The sequence below is a fragment of the Schistocerca cancellata genome, chromosome 9, assembly GCF_023864275.1.
Source record: "Schistocerca cancellata isolate TAMUIC-IGC-003103 chromosome 9, iqSchCanc2.1, whole genome shotgun sequence".
Taxonomy (NCBI): Eukaryota; Metazoa; Arthropoda; class Insecta; order Orthoptera; family Acrididae; genus Schistocerca; species Schistocerca cancellata.
In genome coordinates this window covers 6,952,316-6,977,324 of record NC_064634.1, presented here as the reverse complement: position 1 = coordinate 6,977,324, position 25,009 = coordinate 6,952,316, and the positions used below count along the sequence as shown (strand labels likewise).

Genomic DNA, 25,009 nt, shown 5'->3' with positions numbered 1-25,009 from the left:
AGCTGAATTAAATCACGGCTATCAATGAAGGGTCACACTGTCATTGACTCGTTCATCAAAAGAGGAGGTAAAGCCAAAAAAGAGTTCAAGGTTCCAAACTGGTGATCAAGTGTACGCTAAAAATGTATCAAACGATTTGTCCATTGGATCGCTATGGGGAATGTGCTGTACATCATGAAACTGCCTTCTGGAACTGCCACAAGGCATCAAAACCAACTAATAAAAGGCAGCATCTTCAAGAACAGTGGACAACACTGAACTGAAGGTGTCATTTACGGTAGTTCAACTGCCTCCTGATCTACCTGAAAACTGGATAAAAATGGACCCCAGGATAACAGTTCAGGGACAGAACCAGAAAACACACAAATTGAGGGGGACATCTATTGACAAACAAGAATTTGTCAAAATGTAGTATGCTACAGCCCATTCTCATATTAGCTGGGGAAGAAATATTATATCCAACTTTTTAAACTTGAATACAATTTCTACGCAGTGAAAGAAGTGCAATGACAGTCAGTTTTGTGTTCAGTGTGAAATTTGCTGCTTTCATGTATGTTACAGTATGGCTGTACAGACTTACTGTTTTGTGTTCTGTGTTAATGAATGTGTATATTATGAATATAATAGAGGGAAACATTCCACGTGGGAAAAATATATTTAAAAGAAAGATGATGAGACTTACCAAACAAAAGCGCTGGCAGGTCGATAGACACACAAAAAAACACAAACATACACACAAAATTCTAGCTTTCGCAACCAACGGTTGCCTCGTCAGGAAAGAGGGAAGGAGAAGGAAAGACAAAAGGATATGGGTTTTAAGGGAGAGGGTAAGGAGTCATTCCAATCCCGGGAGCGGAAAGACTTACCTTAGGGGGAAAAAAGGACAGGTATACACTTGCACACACACACATATCCATCCACACATACACAGACACAAGCAGACATTTCAGAACACATACATAAAAGAAAGTTACAATTAGGCAAGCTTTTGGAGCGAGTGGCTCTTTCTTCAGGCAGAATGGTTAAAGGGGAAGGAAAAGGGGTGAAGGAAAAGGACTGGAGAGGTCTACGAATAGGTTTTACGAAAGTCACCCAGAACTGTGGTCAGGTGAGACTTACTGGGAGAGATGAGAAGAAAAGACTGATCAGCTTTTTCATGAATTACAACCACAATAATGTGACCACTACCAAAGAACATATTAGTTTACATAGGAATGTAAAACAAAAGAGTTCCTATTTCTTCGCTTTAGTACAAAATAAAGATTATGTTTCACTTCTCAGTAACATTGTTCCCTGCTTTGGGGTAACTTTGGCCTATGATCCAATGAAGACACTATGGCAACAGATCTTGAGAGAATGGTAACAGACCAAGTCCAGCTCATACACTGCCAACAGATGTGTTTCTTGTAGCCTTAAGGGAACTAATGGAGGGTCCAAAACAGAGCAAAGCTCAAAATTTTATCTTACATGAATTTTATCTTATTTGAGAAGTGTGCCACTTTTCTACTAAAAGTTAAATGAATTCTTTCCAATGAAGAAAAGAGAGACTGACAGGGAGAAGGAAGTCATTACTTAGCATATTCAACTGAGCATAAGAAGAGGAGGAGGAAGTTAGTGTTCCTGCTGGCAAAAGCATTTCTGTGAAAGATCTTGAACAGTTTGCATCTAATGAAACCATTCCTTCCTCACTGTCCAATCACAAGAAGAAAAGTCTTAGACAGCCAAGTCCTAAGTATGGATCTACTGCATCAGCATGCTCTAAAAGGAACCTGAATGGTATACAATCTGGACCAGAGTGCTTGCCTTTATTAAGTGATTAAAGCTGCTTTGCTACACCAAGGATATCTACTTCTAAGTTACTGATGGAGTCGTTCTAAATTCGAATTTTGGAATATTTACTTCATCTCCCTTGGTGAAGAAATTTCAGAAAACTGCATTTAGTATGTATATATGTATTAAAACGTGGACCTACAAATGATGGAGATGCTTCGTCCTGCCATAACCCTCAGTAATCCACAACCTCACAACAGGCAACAGCAGTCGACCCATCCCATCGCCGCCCCACACCCAGGGTTATTGTGCGGTTTGACCCCCAGTGGACCCTCCGCGAACGTCTCATACCAGATCAGTGTAACCCCAAATGTTTGCGTGGTAGAATAATTATGGTGTACGCGTATGTGGAAATGGTGTTTGCGCAGCAATCACCGACACAGTATAACTGAGGCGGAGTAAGGGGAACCAGCCTGCATTTGCCGGGGCAGATGGAAAACTGCCTTAAAAACTATCCACAGGCTGGCCGGCACACCGGACCTTGACACTAATCTGCCAGGCAGATTCGTGCTGGGGACCGGCACGTTTTCCCACATGGGAAACAGCACATTAGACTGCGTGGCTAGCTGGGCGGGCTTTGGGTTTAGTAACTCTGCTTTCGAGTCACCGCCATCCTCAACATCACCGTTGTTATCGCACTGTGAAGGTATTATTCTCTCTCCGCTGGTGTACTTTACATACAACCAGAATCTCTTTGGATTTTCTACTACATTTTGAGTCAAGAGTTTTATTTGGAAACTACTAAAAGCATCTCACACTGAAATTGGCATTAAATTTTGAGTGTCTGTAAAAATTTGCCAACTTTGGTGTTTTTGTGTTCTTTGAAATTTGGCATTCTTTTTTCATCACTTCTGCAGCAGTGTTTTGACCTGTTTTATGTACCACGGGGAATACGTACCAACTCTTATTAATTAGTTTATTTTTTATATATCTCTCAACTGCCATCAGTAACATTTCTTTGAATTTAAACCACATATGGTTTATGCTTAGACAGTCAGATTGGAAGGAGTGAATACTGTCTCTTAAGAAGGCACCAAGTATTTTGTGTTTATTTTTCGTGGATTTTGACGTTACGGTATTCAGTCTTGCTACAATGACCTTGTGATCAATAATCCCTGTTTCCAGCATGATGATCCCTATTTACTCAGGACTATTTCTTACAAAGAAGTCAAGTACATTTTCACAACCATTTACACTTCAATTGGGCTCAATGACTAATTGTTCAAAATAATTTTCTGAGAATGCATTCAGAACAACTTCGGATGAAGTTTTATGCCTACCACCAACTTTAAACATGTATTTTAACCAACATATCGAGGGTAGATTGAAGTCACCGCCAACTATAGTGGTATGAGTGGGGTGCCTATTTTAAAGGAGACTCAAGTCTTGTTTGAACTGTTCAGCAACTAAACCATCCGAATCCTGAGTTTAGTAAAAGGAACCAATTCTTAATTTATTCTGGTTGTCAAGTATAATTTCTGCCCACACTAACTCACAGGATCTGTCTACATCAGTTTCACTACAAGGTAAACTACTTCTAACAACAATAAACATTCCACCACCAACAGCATGTAATCTATCCTTTACGAACACTATTAGGGCCTTTGTAAAAATTTCAGTGGAAATTATTTCCAACTTTAGCCATCTTTCTGTACCTATAAAGATTTGAGCTTAACTGTTTTGTATTAGCACTTGTAATTCTGGTTCTTTTCCATCAAAGCTATGGCAGTTTACAACTATAATACTACTCGTTTCTAGGTCTACTTTCTTGTGTTTGTCCTGCGCCCTTTTAGACTGACATCCTTTCTGTCGTCTCCTGAGAACCTCTAACCTCAAAAACTGCCCAGTCCCCTCCATACATCCCTGCTACCCGTGTAGCCACTTCCTGTGTGTAGTGGACCCCTGATCCATCAAGCAGAATCTGGATACCCACTATCCTATGGCGCTATCGAGGAATCTACAGCCTACACGGTTGCAGAACACCTTTGGGGTTTCTAAAATAGGAAAGGAAGACAAGTATTCACAAAACAGGGTTGCCACAAGTTTCCCCAAGTGAAATTCCCTGATTTCCAGACAAGTTTTAGGATTTTCCCCTGACAAATTTTGAGACGTAAGTTGGCAAAAATGTAAGGACTAATGTATTTCCAAACGTGTGAGAAAAAATCTTAAGTACTAACATCAACATATTTTGTAATGAACTGTTTCTAGGCAAAGAAAGCAAGCCAAATTGTATACTATATGTTTCATTAAGACCACTGATGTTATTTTATTTCGATAAAATGAAACATATTTGGTGGCTAAAATAGGCATTTCGTTGGAGTCGCAAGACAGATTTAAAATACCTTCACTGATTTCAGAAATAACCTCAGTAAAAAGTAGGCCTTTTGAAAGAAGTGTATAAGGTGGGGAAAGGTTGTGTAAACCAACACTATAGGTGACCGCCAATAAAATGTTAGTTCTACTGTGTTTGTTACTGTCAGTTATTACCCACTGTGTTATGTCTATTATTTTACACGTAATGTGTGATTTTTCATTCAATAAATATACTAGTACATAGCATACAAATTGCCAATGTCTGCCACAATTTTCTTCTTCTTGTCACCTGTGCTTTCTAACACATAAACTACTTTCAAAGTGCCAAAATGTACTAGAATAAGTACAATGTCTATAAAATGCCACACTGTAGAATGTACTCGTGGTGAGACAGCCGCAATTCCTGAAATCCATTGCCCATGGCCCCTGGTGTGCTGAGGAGTACCGCAGTCCTGGGTGCACAGATAAACCACGAAAATCTGCCACATTACATCTCACACACAGACAGTCCCGGCCTGCGGACAGATCGGTGAGACTAGATCCGCCAAACAGGGCCTGCACATTAGTGGGAAGCTATAGGCTTCAGATTGGCAGGCGTGATCCTTTAGATAACCAAAGAAATGGACTGTGGTTTTGGCACATCGTGAAAGTCTACTCGAGTGGCCAGCTATTCATGTGTCACAGACACTATGTCGATGAAATGAGACCGCGGTGATCAGTCCGTGCCAACAGATAACTTGAGCAAATACAATCAAAAATAATGAGAATAGGTAACAACTCACTGTACAGATGATTGCTGAGCCACAGACAGAAACATAGAAAAAACAATCACACTGCCATAATTAAATTTGTGGCCATAGCCTTTGTCAGAAAACGACAGCAAACGCACATTCACACAATCACTCGGAGACAATTCATGCACACATGACAACTGTCTCTGGCCACTGTATCAACCATCTCTGAGAATCCGATCCAAACAAAGCACTTCTCATGCCTCCCTGCCTCTCATTGGCAGCTGCTAGGCTAGTGGCAAAAAGTGGTGGCAGCAATGACTGCAAGGTGAGGGGAGTGGTAGGAAGGGGAGAAGCAGAAGAGTAGGGAAGCAGCGCACGTACTCAGTTGCGCCCAGTCAGTGACGGTGTGTGTGACATCTCAGTAAACAAACCATTTCATCTAGTGAGACAAAAACAAGATTTTTTCAGGGTTTCTTTTTTCAAATTTAACTGATATTTCCCTGATATGTTTGAAATTCCCTGGTTTCCAGAACTTGTGGCAACCTTCCACAATCATCTTAACATCACATGCATCCATGTTGCTGACAGGAATAATATACAGAAGAATGGAATAGAAAACTGACCATCAGTTCAGATTTTGGAAACGTGTGGGCATCAGGGAGGCAGATCTGATGGTGCACTTGATAATACATGCAAGATTTAAGAAAAATCAAGACTCATCCACACATTTCTATCCTCAGTAATAAAAGTGAGGAAGAACTGATGACATTTTTGAATGGAATGAACAGTCTAATGAACACACTATGGATTTCTACATCTACATCTACACTCTCCAAACCACCATGAGGTGCATGACAGAGGGTGTGACACATAGTACTAGTTATTAGGGTTTCTTCTCATTCCATTCACATATGGAGTGCACAAAGAATGTTGTTTGAATGCCCCTGTGCATGCAGTAATTATTCTAATCTCATCCTCATGATCCCTATGTGAGCAATACATATGGGGTTTTAATATACTCCTAGCGTCTTCATTTAAAGCTGGTTCTTGAAACTTTATTAGGCCTAGTAGGCTTTCTCGGGATAAGTTTATGTCTATCTTCACAAGTCTTCCAGTCCAGTTGCCACAGTATCTCTGTGACACTCTCCCATGGATCAGACAAATCTGTGACCACTCATGCTGCCCTTCTCTGTATATGTTCAGTATCCCTATCAGTCCTATTTGGTACGGGTCCCACACACTTGAGCAATATTCTAGAATGGGCCGCACAAGTGATTTGCAACCAATCTCCTTTGTAGACTGATTGCACTTCCCCCCCAATATTTTACCAATAAACCAAAGTCTACCACCTACGTTACACACAACAGAGCCTATGTGATCATTGCATTCCATATCCCTACAAAGTGTTAAATCCAGGTATTTATATGAGTTCGCCAATTCCGACAGTGATTCGCCGATATTATTTTCATAGGATTCTATGTTTTTTTTTCCTGTGAAGTGCACAATTTTACATTTCTGAACATTTAAAGCAAGTTGTCGATCTTTGCACCACTTTGAAATCTTATCAAGATCTGACTGAATATTTATGCAGCTTCTTTCAGAGTACTTCATCATAGATAACTGCACCATCTACAAAAAGTCTGAGGTTATTGTTAATCGTCTGCAAGGTCACTGATATATAACATGAGCAGCATGGGTCCCAACACCCTTCCCTGTGGTACACCTAAAGTTATATCTATGTCTGGTGATGACAAGATAACAGACTGCATTCTCCCTACTAAAAAGTCCTCAATCCAGTCACAAATTTCACTTGATACTCCATATGATAGTATTTTTGACAGTAAGTGTAGGTGTGGTCCTGAGTCAAATTCTTTTCAGAAATCAAGAAATACTGCATCTACCTGGCTGCCTTGATCCAAAGTTTTCAGAATGTCATGTGAGAAAAGTGTGAGTTGGGATTCATGTGATCAATGTTTTCGGAATCCATGCTGGTTGGTATTGAGGAGGTTATTCTGTTAAAGGTGCATCATTATGTTTGTGCTCAGAATATGTTCTTAGATTCTGCAACAAATCCATGTCAAGGATATTGGACGGTAGTTTTGTGGATCACTTCCACTATTCTTCTTGCAGACAGATGTTACCTGTGTTTTTTTCCATAACTGGGCACCGTTTTTTGTTCGAGGGATCTATGATAGATTGTAATTAGAAGAGGAGCTAACTCAGTTGCAAATTCAGTATAGGATCTGATAGGGATTCCACTGGCTCCTGTAGCTTTGTTCAGTTTTAACACTTTCAGCTGTTTCTCAACACCACTGATACTAATACTTATTTCATTCATATTTTCAGTGGTAGAGGATTAAATTGAGGCAGTTCTAGTGTGTTTTCCTTTGTACTGGAACATTCGAAAATGAAGTTAAGCATTTTGGCTGTTGCTCTGCTATCCTCAATTTCAGTTCCTGTTTCATTCATTAGGGACTGGACACTAACTTTGGTGCCATTAACAGCCTTTTCATACAACCAGAATTTCTTTTGGTTTTGTGAGAGATCATCTGACATTATTCTGCTACAGTAGCCATCAAAGGCATCACTCACTGTTCTCTTGACAGCCAAACACATTTCATTTAGCATCTCTCTGTCTACAGCCCTACACTTTGTTTTACACCTATTATGTAGTAATTTCTGATTCTTCAGAAGTTTCTTTACAGTGACTGTATACCATGGAGGGTCCCTCCTCTTATGAATTGTTCTACTGGGTACATATCTATCCAGTGCATGGTCAACTACTATTTTAAACTTGAGCCATAGTTTCTCTACATGCTCCTCCCCTGTGCTGAAAGTTTCAAGTTCCTCATTGAGGTATGAGGTACCTCACTGAGGTAAACCAAAGAAAGATAAAATAATGAGGAATATCCTCAGCAGCTGGATAAGGCGGATAGGGGAGAGACATGGGGAGCTACAAGCTGATCTACATATGGCTTTCATTGATTTGGAGAAAGCGTATGACAGAGTCCCAAGGGATGAAATATGGGGAAGCATGAGAGAGCAGTGGATGCCAGAGAAGTATGTGAGGTTAGTGAAGGAAATGTACAGAGGAGCAATGACACAGTTGAGAAGTAGTGTGGGCATGACAAAGGAGTTTCCAGTAAAAGTAGGGTTACATCAAGGGTCTGCATTTAACCCCTACCTGTGCTGGTGGAAGATGTGAAGAAGGAAGTGCCGTGGAATATGATGTGGTTCTTTGTGAGCAGAGCATTGACAGACTTGAGGAAAAGCTAGAGGATTGGAGGAAGGCACTAGAAGAAAGAGGGATGAAAATTAGCAGGACAAAGTCAGAATATTTAGCACTGAAGGATGTGCAGATGAGGTCTTGCAAGATCCAGGATGATGAGCTGAAATCGGTCTGCAAATTTAAATACCTGGGGTCATTCATACAGAGGAACGAAGGACTGGAAAGCAAGATACAGCACCAAATAAATTGCGGTTGGAACAACTGGAGGAAAATGATGACAAGAAGGTGAGCATTGGGTTGAAAGAGAATGTGTACAAGTCGGTGGTAAGGCCTGCTATGATATATGGGGCAGAGACGTGGCCCATCACAGTAGCCCAAGAAAAGAAGATGGAAGTGGTGGAAATGAGGATGCTGAGATGGATGTGTGGGGTAACAAGGAAGGACAAGATTAGAAATGAATTTGTTAGAGGAGCTGTGAAAGTGGGACCCATGGGGGAAAAGATACAAGAGAGCAGACTAAGGAGGTACGGACACTTACAGAGAAACGGGGTAAGAGTATATCGGAAACAGAGTTGAAGATATAAAGATTGAAGGACTGAGAAGGAGAGGAAGACCGAAGATGAGGTGGAAGGATAAGATATCCGGGGACCTAAGGGAGAAAGGATGGAAGAAGGAAGAGGCAGTGGATAGAGTAATATGGAGGAGAAGGATCCAGAAGAGCAACGCCGACCCTATGTGACGTGGGACGAGGCGACGATAAAGAAGAAGAAGAAGAAGAAGAAGAAGATCTTCAGCAGCTGGAGATAGTGGCCATGTGTGTGCAGATGTGTTTGTATGAATGGGTCAGAGTTTTCTACTTTGGAAGAAGGATTCTGTCTGAAAGCTTAAATGCTTCTAGCATTATTATTCGTAGTGCCTGTCTGTGACTCGATGCCTCCTCTATGTGGTGAGTAGATAACTATACTTTCCACACTGTTGTGATTCCACCCAGGAATTTCCATTGTTTGGTTTTACTAATGAATTCATAACATTGATTGTGCCTTCATTCATGAATTATTTATTTGTTCTTAATAGTTCATTATTATTTATAAACATACTGTTGATTTGGTTTTGTAAAATTTAGTATATAAGCTGACCATGGCTGAGAATGAGGGCGCCTCGGTCGGGCCACGGTCGGTCAGCGTGTAATCAGGACTGACAGTATACGTGCAACTGAGCTGAAAGCCTTTACAGAGAGATGTGCTTTCCTTAGTCACCATGTTACTTGTTTTATGTAATGTCACCATGTGTTTCCAATAATGCAATAATACTGTGGTTGAGTAGTACAGTACATTACTATATAATAAGCAACCATGTTTTTTCTAACGTGACACTCCCCAATGTAAAAGTTATTTTTAAACTTACTAATGATGACATCAATTGCATGTACATGCTTAAAGATTGATGAATAAATAAATAAATCATATTATACCAATGAAATATTTTCAGACAACTACGGGTGTTCAATTGAGATCAAACGGTTTTGTTTCTACAGAGAAAGTGGATCTCCAAGGCTGCTCCAATAAAGATTGTGATAGTTCTATTTAATTGTTCTCTAATAATTACCAAGATCAATATGGTTGTTTGTATTGTAATGTGCTTCCTATATAACACATGAAAAATAACAGGGTGGCAACTTAACTCAGTACTTTTGAGTGAAACATTGTATGTATTTTTTAATTATACATGTAAATATGCTAAGAAAGGTTATGGTAGGAAGTAAATAATTTTGGAATAAAGACAACAGCTCACCAAACAGTAGAAGTGTCGAGTCATCGACAGATGCACAAAAAGAATGAAAACTTCACTAGCTTTTGTACAAATCCTTCAAAGAGCTAAAATACACATACATAACACACACACTTCCCGATCCCCCCCCCCCCCCCCCCCCCCTCATACCTGTGGAGTTGCACTGCATCAGATGAACACACATTGCTGGGGCTGCAGTTTGGCAGGTAAACTGGGCTGAAGGATGGTGCAGAGAGGTGTAGTAGAGGGAGCAAAGAGGTGGGAGGTGGATGGGAGTGCCGGGGGAAGGTTGCTGACTGTTCAGAGAGAGTCAGCAAGTGCACATGGTAGGGATGTAATGCACTGGTAGCGGTGAGTCGGTGTGGTGCATCATGACGGTGATGTCGAGGACTGGAGTGGTAGGGCAGAGGAAGGGGAGACTGCTAGGTAGAGACTGCAGTGGGTTAGCAGAGATTGGGGCCAGGAGAACTACGGGAGTAAAGTATGTGTTGCAAGGATAAATCCCGTCTACACAGTTCGGAAACGCTGGTGTTGGCAGTCAGGTGGGTGGGCAGAATGGTGGGACGGTCAGCAGCATGTTCCGCAATTCTGCTCCCGGCCACAGTTTGGCAGTGGCCATTCATTCTGGTGGACAGCTGGTTGTTGGTTGTGCCCACATAAAATGCTGCGCAGAAATTGCAGCGGAGTAGGTATATGACATGGCTGCTTTCAAAAGCGGCCCTGCCTCTGATGGGGTAGGATAAGCCTGTGACACGACTGGAATAGAGAGTGCCAGGTTGGGTGCATTGGGTAGATCTTGCACCTGGGTCTTCCACAGGGCTAGGCATCTGTGGCAAGGAACTGGGAGTGGGAGTGGCACAGGGGTGGATCACGATGTTGTGCAGGTTGGGTGGGTGGTAGAATACCACTTTAGGAGAGTTGGGAAGGATTGTGGACAGGATGTCCCTCATTTCTGGACATGACGAAACAGCAGGCCAGGCAAAGGACGTAGTTCAGTTGCTCCACTCTGGGATGATACTGGGTGATGAGAATGATGAGAACATTACTCCTTTGTAGAGTTAAGTTATAACTTTTTTACCTTAAATGGTAAAAAATGTCAACAAAAAGATGGTCTTGGGATGGCTAACAGTTTGGCTGGCACGTCAGCAGAAATTTTTTGAACGATTTAGAATGTAAGTTCTTTGCTAAGTTTCGGCAACTAAAAGAAAAGACTATAAATTATAAATGTTATGTCAATGAAATCTTGCTACTGTTAGAGGGTGACGAGAATGAGGTTACCACATCTGCTCAAGCCATAGGCAGCATGCACCAAATAATAGCTTTTACTATGAAAGTAGAAGAAGCGAGCTCCATTAACTATTTATATTTAGACCTTACTATTAAGAAAGCTGATAACAGACATTAATTTTCGATTTTCTGTTAGCCTACATGTACATTGTCAGTTCATGCCATCTGACTCTTTCGATACCATTGGACAACAATGAAAAACGCCAAGAATTTAGCATCTTAAAGAAAATTGCAGTAGCCAATGGTTTTTCTGTGAATGTTGTAATGCACCCATACAATAGGATAAAAAACAGAAAATAAATAGTATGCAAACGCTCAATTACCCAGAAAAAGAAGTAATAAAGAAAAACTGAAAACTATTCCAATGAAATTTCTCGGAAAAATGTGCCAACAAATAGAAAAATGTTTCAGGAAATCTAGGGTTGGATGTGGTTTCCAAGTTGACAACACTCAAACTCCATGTAAAACATAATTCTCATAAATCTGATGGTTGTGGAGTTTAAAGATTGTTTGTAGCAGTTGTGACAAATTTTATATCAGTCAAACCGGCTGTTATTTTAAAGTAAGATTCAAGGCACATAACAAAACTGCATTGGGAATGCATTTGCCAGAAACTGGCTGCACTATAGAGAATATTGAGAGTTGTATGAGTATTCTTCACAAGGCGGAAAAGGGTTCGTGCTCTCGATTTGTTAGGGGAGTTGGAGATTTACAAGGCCAAAAAGCATGAGCCCACAAGGGTACTCAATGGACAGAGTGATTTTGTGCCCAATGCCTACTTTGCTTTATTTGATAACATATTAAATAACCACTTAATGCATCACTTATTTATATCTAGCCTTGTTGCTGATTTATGTCGAGAACAGTATGCATTTGTCTTACTTCCATACATTCATCGCTCTAATCCTGTAACTGATTATATCCTACCTATTCATGGGTTGTATGGCCAGACTATATAATCTTATTTATTGACTGTTAATATGTTGTATAAATCTTTTCTGTGGGATATGTATCACAATGTATGAAAAGCCCTCTAGCGGTTAATCTCTTACGATCGCTGCGCACCTACATAATATCCTGGCGGCCGAGCCAACAGAAGGGGCTGATCACTGATCTGTCTTTTGTTCCATACAGTTATTTTGTCATATACACATTTTATCTTTCATAGGTAATTTATAGGTTGCTATAGGCAGCATTTTACGTTTATTTTATTTATACTAATTCGATTCTACACAGAGTACGCGAAAGAACTTGCCCCCCTTCTAACAGCCATGAACCGCAAATCTCTAGAGGAACGGAAGGTTCCAAATGATTGGAAAAGAGCACAGGTAGTCCCAGTCTTCAAGAAGGGTCGTCGAGCAGATGCGCAAAACTATAGACCTATATCTCTTACGTCGATCTGGTGTAGAATTTTAGAACATGTTTTTTGCTCGCGTATCATGTCGTTTCTGGAAACCCAGAATCTACTCTGTAGGAATCAACATGGATTCCTGAAACAGCGATCGTGTGAGACCCAACTTGCTTTATTTGATCATGAGACCCAGAAAATATTAGATATAGGCTCCCAGGTAGATGCTACTTTCCTTGACTTCCGGAAAGTGTTCGATACCGTTCCACACTGTCACCTGATAAACAAAGTAAGAGCCTACGGAATATCAGACCAGCCGTGTGGCTTGATTGAAGAGTTTTTAGCAAACAGAACACAGCATGTTGTTCTCAATGGAGAGACATCTACAGACATGAAAGTAACCTCTGGCATGCCACAGGGGAATGTTATGGGACCATTGCTTTTCACAATATATATAAATGACCTAGTAGATAGTGTTGGAAGTTCCATGCGGCTTTTTGCGGATGATGCTGTAGTATACAGAGAAGTTGCAGCATTAGAAAATTGTAGCAAAATGCAGGAAGATCTGCAGCAGATAGGTACTTGGCGCAGGGAGTGGCAACTGACCCTTAACATAGACAAATGTAATGTATTGCGAATACATAGAAAGAAGGATCCTTTATTGTATGATTATATGATAGAGGAACAAACACTGGTAGCAGTTACTTCTTTAAAATATCTGGGAGTATGCGTGCGGAACAATTTGAAGTGGAAAGATCATATAAAATTAATTGTTGGTAAGGCAGGTACCAGGTTGAGATTCATTGGGAGAGTCCTTAGAAAATGTAGCCCATCAACAAAGGATGTGGCTTACAAAACACTCGTTCGACCTATACTTGAGTATTGCTCATCAGTGTGGGATCCCTACCAGGTCGGGTTGACAGAGGAGATAGAGAAGATCCAAAGAAGAGCGGCATGTTTCATCACAGGGTTATTTGGTAAGCATGATAGCGTTACGGAGATGTTTAGCAAACTCAAGTGGCAGACTCTGCAAGAGAGGCACTCTGCATTGCAGTGTAGCTTGCTGGCCAGGTTTTGAGAGGATGTGTTTCTGGATGAGGTATCGAATATATTGCTTCCCCCTACTTATACCTCCTGAGGAGATCACGAATGTAAAATTAGAGAGATTCGAGCACACACGGAGGCTTTCCAGCAGTCGTTCTTCCTGTCAATCATATGTAACTGGAACAGGAAAGGGAGGTAATGATAGTGGCACGTAAAGTGCCCTCCACCACACACCATTGGGTGGCTTGCAGAGTATAAATGTAGATGTAGATGTATGATCATAAATTGACCATAAAAGTGTCAAAACCTATTATTTTTATATACTTCCTTAAATAATTTTATATGTTACTGTCTTCATCTTTTATTTTATCACAATTGTTTTCTATAATAGTTATCAGTATTTAAAAGTCTGATATTTGTATTTTACCTACTGTATTTTCATCATATTATGGTTCTCATATAAATGAACAATACATCTAAGCCCAAAGTAGCGACATCTATGAAGCATATAGGCAAACACATTTCTGGTAGCACTTAGCATGTTTTGTACAGTAATGCCAGTTGCAAAATGACTGTGTGGATGATGTGGCCTATTTTACACCATATTTTAGCTCTACATGACGACGCTTTGCTGACTGTATTTAAATGTTTTGATGATGCCATTAAGGCTTTATCACATTAGGACATGGTGTAAAACAGGTATGCTTTACGTTATTTTATGTGTACATTTCCAGTTTGTAACAGAATATACTGTGATAGGAAATACTGTATTGTTTCGAAAGATAAGACTGCCCACTAGCTGTATATTTTTTATATGGTAGATCTGAAGATAGTCATTACTGACTGAAACCGGTCATTGTCGAAGGACTTTATATTGTGATCAGAGACTGAAATAAAAAGCATTTGACCTTGGTGGCTGGTTCTTGGGGGTGGTTGGGCAATTTATGATGGTATGGTGTCAGGAATTGGTTGTGGATTAAGTCTGAAGGGTAGTGCTTGTCTGTGAAGGCCTTTGTGAGACATTCAGTGTACTGGACAAGAGAATTCTTGTCACTGCTGATTGCCATCCACGTGTGGCCAGGCCATATGGGAGTCACTTTTTAGTGTGGAAGGGATGACATCTGTCAAGATGCAAGTAATGCTCAGTGAGCTTGACATGGACAATAGATGGAGCCATCAGAAAGGTGAAGATGATCATCTGGGAAGATAGCATATTGCGCTGAGGAGGACCAGATGAAGTGGAGGAGAGAGACACTGTTGAGGCTATAAGGAATGATGACAGGGTATCTCGCCCTCAGACCAGATCATGAAGATATTGACAATGAACCTGAAGTAGACAAGGGGTTTCAGGTTTTTGGTAGCTAGAATGGTTCCTTCTTTTTCTGCCTTAACTACATCTCATCCCAAATGGATCCCCGGTCCATCTATCTGCATCAGTTCAGAAAAGTATCCCTACACCTGGCTAAAATCCAGTTCCACATTCTGTTCCTTAAATGCTGCCTAAGCCATGGAACCCTCCACTCCTCCAATAACCTATCCATAAAACTTCCTTTTTTGTGTGCTTAACTAAATGATCCTACTATTTGGTGAATGGTCTTCTCTAGTTCTAAAGTAATTAGATTCAGCAAGAACTTCCCTTACCACATTTATACATATGTTTTAATCATAAACATGGAGTCTACACTCAAAAGTACATGTAAGTGCTGTGCTTTATGTATGACAAATATAAATGACCAATATGGCAATATTTGTCACTGCAAAATTTTGATGACCAAACAGCTAACAAATGTATGTATTTCATCATTGCGTACAATGTAATTTGTATTTTGCTTTATCACTGGTTTTGATCTGTAACTACAAACAATGTGAAAAAACTTTCTATAGCCAAGATCACATAAATTTGTCTTTATTTTTGACAACCAATCTTGACAGATATAACTGTTATCTTCTGATCTTCAAAAATGTGCTGATTGTGAGTTACAACCCATGCCATATTATCATTATGGTGGATAAAATATGGCACACTATACAAAAGTTAGCCAGAAATAAAACATTTACAATTAAAAAGCACCTTGTGCATATGACCATGTCCATATACATAACACTCACATGTGACTGTTAATTCTTAAAAATCACCATACACAATAAAGTGCATATTTGCACATCTGTTTTCATATGTGTGACAAGTTCCATAACTGAGGACCCACCTCACACAAAAATCCATGATGTACTGAGGATAAAATGTTGTTATTGTATAAAAAAATCTTAACAGTGAGTGAAGAAGGCCTATGGCTGAAACGACGCAACAGTGCATAAATAATCTACAGGTCAACAATTGCAGGTGGCATGGAGCCATTTAAGAAATTCATGGGAACTGTAGGTCTGAATGCAAATAAAATCATTAGCTGAGCATTGTAGTAATTAAAAAAGATTTTCCCTTTCTTAACGTCACATGACAAGCCATAATTAACAGAAAAATGCAAGAGGAAACAGAATTACACCTACTAGTTCCAGATAAACTTTCACGTGGTTTCAGGAATGTACAGAAGAAATCTTTCATATTTCTAGTTATTGTACATTAAAAACTGAAAATCTGTTTTTGTATAAGTTCTGCATCACAACAAAACAGACAAATAGAAACTGATTTTCTTTCCAATTTACTCCTTGAGCCCTTTAATTTTAATGCAGGAACAAGACTGCCAACAAAGGTCAACTATTGAGTGTATTTTGCAGCATCATCAACGAATGCTATCAGAAACTATATTACCATCTCACTGTATAGAGAAAGGGTTGAGAAATAGACAGGCATACAAACAAGATGTTGAACACTACCGCTCAACTTACGACCTGCATTCTTCATCACATAACAGTATTCAACATGCTCTGTGTGTTCCCATCTACACCTCACCTCATTACCTCCCTCACACAGTGAATTAGTTAATTAGTGTCTTCTATGTTCCATAGACAATATACACAATAAACAAATGATGAGGAATATGCCAACTGAGCAAAATATTGCATGGACAATTATAAAATTATTTATATGACTACAAACTGGATAGTTACAGGTTTGTAATTGACTTCTTATATAAAAGTTCCTTTACAGTATAAAATAGTTCATTGGTAAAATACAATTAGATGTTAGACTATCTGGCCTAATGTGGCGCAAGGTCAAGCTGGCTAACAAAAACCTGAACAGGGTGGAGTTCTCAAAATTCTTTCTTCTGAAACTAGCCGTACTATTCAAAACACCATTTTTTATGTACCAAAAGCCAATTATATTAACATTTTCTAACTTATTACATAATACGTGCTAGTTGTAAATGTTTATGATGTACATACTGCAGAAACTATTACACGAACTATTACAGGAAATATAAAATGATCTGCATTGTAAAGTGTGATTACACAATGTAAAATCCAGGCTCAACAAAAAAGATGAACCTCATATGTTTGAGTTTTTAAAAAAGTCTATGATAGATGACTGTTTCCCCCCTTTAAACCTCTTCTGTGCTGCTTTATGGCTCCACTTACACAAATGGTGATACCAGCAGACATTGCTTGCTTCTGTCCTCTAATGTATTGCAACACTGCCTCAATCGTCCCGAAGTCTTCTGAACATGGGATGAGATATCTTCTGTCGTATACGTTTGCCTCCTCCTCTTGTGTTACTTTCCCCTGTGTCACTATTTCCACAATATCACTATCAGTTAGTTCATCACCTTCATTATTTGCCATCCATCCTGTGACGTCCCCTGCATCGACATCCTCACAGCCCAGTAGATTTTTGAGCAACAAAACGATATCATCATTTCAATCTTTGGTTTCACACATGGAGTCAAAGTAAAAATGTCCACCTTCAATGTCTAAAAGAATTTTCCATGACCTTACGAGTGATATTTTCGGAAACTCTTCCCATGCATCAGCCAACCATCTTATGACATCTAGCAAATCAATCCTCTTCAGAATGGTTACATCATTATTAATTGCCGATATCAAGAAACTGAGGAAATGGCGGCAATACTACATCTTTAGCATTCGATGGATGCTGACAAAGAGCAATCACATTTTGGCGGTAAAAATAATGCTTCAATATGTCTATCTGCAAGTTCATCACTGGCAGGATGTGTAAGTGTATTATCAAGAAGCGGCAGAGCTTTCCTCCGTAAATTCTTATCTCTGAAGTAATTCTCTATATCTTGCACAAATTCATTTTGGAACCATATTTGAAAGATTTCTAAATTCATCCACACCTTCTGTTGATTAGCGTAATGTAGGGGCTTTGATTTCTGATTTTTTATGTTTTTAAAAGCTCTAGGTTTTTATGATCTCCCTATTAATGTAGACCTAAGCTTGTGGTTCCCAGTTTCATTACTGCAAGCCAGTATGGTAACTCTTCTGTAGTTTTCATGTATCTATGTGCTGCAGCTTCCTTTTTTCCAGCAAGTGTTTTCACAGGGAGCATCCTGTAAATTACACCACTCTCACTGCAATTGTACAATTGTTCACCAGAAATTCCCTCCTCATCAATTAACTTGGAAAGATAGTCTTTAAGCAATGTCACAGCCTCTTTGTCAGTGGATAAAGCTTCTCCATTAATGGTGGTCTGCCGAATACTGAACTGTTTTTTCCATCGAGTCCTCTCTGTCAGCAGATAAAGCCGCTCCACTAATGGTAATGTGCCGAAGACTGAATTGTTTTTTTCCACCGATACAATCATGCACTGGTAGTAAATTCTGAATCTCCTCCTACTATTTAACACTGAAATTATACTGTTGGCCCAGTAATGGAAAAACCTTTTCCTCTTAAACGTTCATGCTACAAAAATACAACTTCCTTAACTTCTTTGTGCTTACCATGCAACATCATCTTCCTTACTTAGATTCCACTTCTACCACATAGGGAAACACATCACTTTTCAATTTCTGCTCGATTTTTCTTCCAGTCTTCAACAGGACTTTTTCCTACTCATATCTCCAAAGCAATAGTTATGGCTCCTACCCGGAATCCAGTTGTATTATAGTATGTAGTTTCTGATCCATAGTCACTACCTTTTCTTTTTGTTTATCACTCATTCTGAACTCTTTAATTAAAACACAAAGCACAGCACAAAACAAAAATTTAACAACCCATGCACTCTGGACATCTGATACGCAACTGAAGAAACAAAGAACACAGAGCTGCCAACAGACCAGTCTCTACAGGTGTTTATCACTGTTGTCTGTGGGTGCTGGAAGAGAGCTTCTAAGTATCATTTCTTGAAGAGTGATTTTGATAATTTATTAAATATTAACAATGCAACCTTGTATTTTATAACTGATACTCTAGATGTGCTACAAGCACAAAAGATAAATGAAACATTTTGAAAGGCCACAAAGCATTACAGCTACTGCCCACTTGCTAAGCCATTGGAAAAGTACTGTAGTACAATAAATTAATCCTCATTATATCACAGAGAAGTATTATTGTGATATTAATTGAGTGGGCCGGATTAACTAGGTCAGACAGACGGAGGTCGGATTGTCACGAGCAGGACAGTCAGGAGTCTAGGTGTACTATGAAATGTAGTCTGTCTACAGAGGAGACTGCTTACCAATTACCACAGCAGACAGAACTAACAGTCTGAGATATTGAGCACATACAAAGAAGGGCAGTACCAGTGTCACAGGTCTGTTTGACTCATAGAAGATCACTGAAATGCTCGAGAAACCTGAACTGGCAGGCACACGAAGACAGATGTCAATTATTCAGCTAAAACCTAGTTACAAAGTTTCATGATCCAGTACAAAGTGACAGAACACTACTCCCATGAAGAAAGTGTCCTTGGAGATGAGGCAAACTGCAGCATGCACAGAGGCAATAAACGGTAATTCTTCCACTGCTCCATTCATGAATGGAATGGGAAGAAATCGTAATACGTGATACAATGGGAAGAATGCTCTACCACACACTTCTCAGTACCCTGCTGAAAATGTATGTAGATGTAGAAGGAGCCAGTAACGAGAAACAACTTTAATCTGCATGCATGAAAACACTTATGCCATGTGTCAGACGTATTTTCCATAAGTAGTTTGTCACAAAATTTTAAAATTTGATTGTGTGTGTGTGTGTGTGTGTGTGTGTGTGTGTGTGTGTGTGTGTGTGCGCGCTTATGTATGTGTTTGTACTAGCTCAAAAAGATCTGATACCTGGCAAAAGTTTTACACTAGTTTGTGTGCCTGTCGATGACTCGACACCTCTTACTTCCAGTAATTCCCAACAAAGTACAAAAGGACCAGAAAAACATAAACGGGACTCCTGAAGTCTTTAAAAGCATGATGATATGCTGAACAGCTAAGCTAGTCCTATAATGTTACTAAAACAGACTGGAAGACAGTAAACAAAGAACGTGAAAATACCGAACTTTCAAGTTGCAGTACTTTAACACTAGGAGAAAATAGCCTGTCAGTGAGTGAGCCAAGCACAGTATGTGAGGTCTTCAGAATATTTCGGAAAGACACGAAGAGAAGAAATTAATGAACCAGCAGTAATCTAAAAATTCAAAATAAAACCATCTGGATGCTTGGATAGTATATCATCTGCATTACTTAACATACACAGAAATGAATTAATAAAACAATTAAACTGGCCAGGAGACCTTCCCTAGCCTTTCAAAAATTACTGTGGTGTGACCAGTGTATAAAAAGGGAGCAGCCACTGACAAATAATTACAGGACAATTTCACTGACTTCAATGCTTGGCAAAATACTTGAAAGTGTAATTCTAGATCAAATGCAGTCTTTCTTCTGCAAATACACCCTATTAAACAACTCACAGCACGGGTTCCTAAACGGGTCATCCACAATAATGGAAGCAACTTTTTTCCACGAGCTACTAAAAAGACTGGATAAAGAAAAGAAAGTCACTGGAACTTTTTCTAGATTTGTCTGCGATCTTTGATTCTATGAATTATGCAGTACTTTTATCCAAATTAGAAACTAATGATAGAAGTCGAATGGCATTAAATTCCGTAAGTTCTTGTCTCAGAAACAAAAGACAGTGAGGTGAACTATGTTGTAAGAATGAAGCTAAGATCTTAACAGTACAATCAACATACAAGACTCTCAACTATCAAACCACCAGGGATGTATTCTCGGGCCATTTTTGTTTCTTGCATAGGACAGCCACAAAACAGAAAACTGGTGAATTATGCATATGAGACATCATTTCTCGGGCCATTTTTGTTTCTTGCATAGGACAGCCACAAAACAGAAAACTGGTGAATTATGCATATGAGACATCATTTATTAGCTGGGGCTATACGGAATAGCTAACATTGCAAAGCAATAAAGAGAACTTTGAACTAACCAATAAAATATCTAATCACAAATAAACACACTCTGAAGGATATGATGGATGTGATGAAGTTCTTGTCAAATTATAACTAATCTCAAGGAGGGTGGGGGGGCTAAGTACTGAACCACTGTCTACAGCTGAAACATCCAATACACATAAATTTTCGGGCACTGTGATTGATTAACACCTTAGGCCTATGTGAAAGAGCAGATATGCTATGTTGCATGAAGATTACCTACAACATTTGCTTATTAAAACATTTTACAAATAATTAAAACATTTTACAAATGTAATAACTCCTCCTGTTCTTCAACAAATACACTATGGATTAATCTACTCATATATGGAGTGTGGCATTGAAATCTGGGATGGGGGCAACCACAGTCTAAGTGGATAGGATACTCAGGCTTCAAAATAGAGCAGTTGGAAAAAATGGTAATATAAACAACCACCTGTCTGTAGGGGCTACTTCAAGTTTAATTTACTGACTGCTTAGGCTTGCTCATTGCATGTCTTTTGCACAAATATGTTTGTAAAAGAGAATGAAGAACAACTGTACTGAACAGAGACAATCAGAATACATGAACCAGATGTGATTAAGGGTCACAATCCACAGACTACTTGCAGCTGGAAGACAATTCAATAGCCAAATAATAAGGAGAAACTCTGTAGAAAGCTTTTAAAGGATGTTTATTGAAATATGTTTATTCCTAGAATTCTGAACTCCACTGTTAGCAGCACTGCTTTTGTATATTGCACTATATTAGTGGTGGTAAATGTTAATATGAAATATCTTAAGTGATACTTGTTGTATACGCTTGTTATACTTATAGCATGAAATCACTGTAAACTTTACTCCTAATAAATACGAGGTGGGATATTTTTGACAGTAAAAAACAGGATGTGCTATAACTTTTATTTACAGAGCCATAATTTTTTGTTGCAATTTCTTCTATCTTCTACCACTGTTTGTGATTCGACTAGGCTTTTCCATCATCAGTTTTATTTTTAAAATTATATATTTATTTGCAGGCCATTATTATAATTATTAGTCAATCATCTAGAAGCAAACTGACTTACCTAAAACTGAACATTGCTAATATTTTAACAGAAGCTGTAACGTAACTGACAATAGCATTTGTGAGTGATAGAATACATAATTTTTCAGCCTTCTGGATACTTTTAAAATTTACATAGGCCTACAATATGTACATTCATGGAATTAAGTCTATTCAGACTGCTCATTTAGTCAGAAATCAGGTGGCCATACAATAGTAAAGTATGATGATCATAAGTCTTTGTCATTCCTGTCATAAAAATCCATGGATGAAAACCTTACAAGCTCCCATGTACCTCATCAGAATGAAACTCTGAGAGTTTTTGATTATATGATAGCAGATTCTAGTGAAGCAATTGTGACCTCCCCCCACCCACCCCCCCCCCCCAAAAAAAAAAAAAAAAAAAAAAAAAAATAATTGTGAGTTTTATGTGTAAAGTGCCACTTACTATGTTTCCTAAACCCCCTGCAATACAATTCACTGTCACTTGCTGATTATGGATATATGAAATTAGTCCTTTTTACAATCACAGCAACTTTCATTTTATAATGTACTATCAAGAACGGCGCAATACGTTTTTGAAACTCGCTTAATGCTGTCTGTATGAGAGCTTTAAATAAATGACAAGAAAGCAGACAGCCACTAGAATGCCATTTAGAGGAACATGGCATGATTCTACAAGAAATGGTTGCCTTTCTTGTACATTAAGCAACTCACTGGGTGATTTGTTGGGGGGAGAGGAGAAGTGTGGACTTGCAGCTTTATATATAGCATGAACAGAGGTGAACCATGGCATTTTCCACATAAAATCCTTGAATCTACATTATAAGATAACTGACTGATGGAATGTCCTTAGCTGTATTCCGAATTTGAAAATTTCCTAGTTTCTTTTAATTTGCTTCGCCAGTGGTTTGTCAGATGTTTTTGCACCAGTGACCAGAATACAGAAGGACACTCTGAACCTTAGACAATGGCTGTTGTATTGTGTCAGTACGAATCACCGTTCATCATCACAAACACTGGCACTTTCTTTGATCTCGAGTACATATTTACTTATGTATTATTTCAATGCAAATTCTGATTTATAACTGAACTGTAAATCGTGTAACTGTTATTTGTTAGATATAATTCATGTAGACGTTAAGGTTGTACAGATGTTACATATGTGCGTAATTACAAGTAACGATGACTTCATTATATTGAAGCAGACAGTGCAGATGCAATTAAGTATTTCACGGTAAAGTTAAGGTCTTCCAAAATTATTTTAGTACGTCACTTGTAATAAAATTATGATGGGCCAGAACGTTACCGTTACTGATAATGACGAACACAATTTATAACATAAAAATAATAATGACTATGACGACAACGGCTTTCATTCCAACCACAACAATGGCACCGCTGAAAAACAGCGGCGATTATTACAAGGACAGTACTGTATCATATAACAATAACAAACATGATAGTAAAAATAGAGATAATAATGATATTAAAAAGTATAGTGCATTACTGTCGTGATAAAAAGAGTATCTTCTTACCTCCCAGTGACGGCGTAATGAGAAACGTAATCACAGTAAAGACCCAGCAAGTAACCTGTGAACATCCATTACAATGTTTGTCTTAATGAACTTGAAAAATTTAAAAGAAATAACTGATTATCTTGCAACGCAAATTCGTCGCAAAAACTCAAAAGGCCTGCACAATGCGTCACTTCATTGTTCATTATAAGCTAGGGCAGTGAACATCCAGGGGCGGCAACTTGAAAGCAGAAAAGTGACGTACGGTACTGCTGCTCCCTTTGCCGTTATACGCGACCTTCCAAGAATTATTTAGCGTACGGCTCTAGCTCAGAAGTGGCTGAATAATCAGACTTTATTTGGAATAGCAGCTGCCCTGGCAAATATGATTATTTAATGTGATCATCGGTTTTTTGCTCGTATGAAACAAAAAAAAACTTCTTTCAAATTATAGAATGCTGTGCCACAGTAACTGAACCTGCAAATTTATTGCAAATATGAGAAATAGTTTCTGTGTCAGTTACAGCGTGTTTTATATCCGTGGGAAGAGGGTGGGGGTGGATAGACGAAGAATTTGTGTGCGTAAATACGCGTGCGCTCATCAGCGCTAAAGCAGGTGACGAATATCGAGTTGCGGACGTGGTGTACTTACGTGCATGTTGACTGGAGCCAGCGCGGAAGCGGACTGTTGCGTGCGAAGCGCCGAGCACAACCTTTATTGGTTTGCCAAGGCTGGCAAGCCGCGCCTCCGATGCCGAGGAAGTTTTCTCGCAGTGTGTGAGTGTACCTGTGTCCAGGCGCACGGCAGAGGACAGACACCCAAACCGGCGCTGCCCTGAGTCACGGCTCTCGGACACGTGGGCTGGGTCAGGTCACGGCCTGTGTTGTGGGTGAGGCGGGCGGCTGGGCAGGCCCGTCGAGAGCGCCAGTCCGCCACTGCAACAGAACAAAGTGACTGGGTTTTTGGAAAAATCGACGTTTTGTCACCAAGTAATAGATAAGGCGAACATTTCAATATCCTAGGGCCGAACACGGTTGGAATACTATAGAGAAAAAGTCACGTTTTTAATCTTATGTAGAACTGTAGCTGATGACATCACAATAAGAACGTTCTCCACCGATGCTGATACTGAAATGTGGTTGCTTGTTTAGTTACTTTCTGTTCTGTAGTCTAGATCACTAGTTAAAAATTTGAAAATACTGCCTCTGCCTTGGTGGTACATACAGTATATCAAATACCAACCTTTACTTGCAGGAGCTTCTTAAAAGAGGAAAAGATATTCGAATATATCTGTGATTTCCACTAGAAGAAGAGCCGCTTCAGGAACCACAGATGTTGAGATTTCGCCACAGGACGCATCGCAGATAGCGAGCGGCCGCTGAAACTGCACGTTCAGTGCGGTTCACAATTAGTAGCGGAAACTGACACGGCCTGAAGTTTGCGAGGGAGGGAAAGTGCGGTGGTGGGGGGGGGGGGGGGGGGGAGGGCGAGAAATGATAGCAATGAACGCTTCGTTTAGTGCATT

The 25,009-nt window shown here is 39.4% G+C and overlaps 1 protein-coding gene across 1 annotated transcript in view; it reads right to left on the bottom strand.

Moving 5' to 3' along the window:
• The window catches only part of LOC126100852 (neurogenic locus notch homolog protein 1-like), a 145,800-nt gene extending 121,522 nt beyond the window's left edge, over positions 1 to 24,278 (bottom strand). The window contains exons 1-2 of the mRNA XM_049911521.1: positions 24,136 to 24,278; positions 23,505 to 23,559 (exon numbers count right to left, since the gene is read on the bottom strand). Of these exons, the coding sequence (XP_049767478.1) occupies positions 23,505 to 23,559; positions 24,136 to 24,141 (61 nt within the window). The 5' untranslated portion in view covers positions 24,142 to 24,278. The remainder of the gene's footprint in view (positions 1 to 23,504; positions 23,560 to 24,135) is intronic.
• Positions 24,279 to 25,009: the final 731 nt, after the last annotated feature.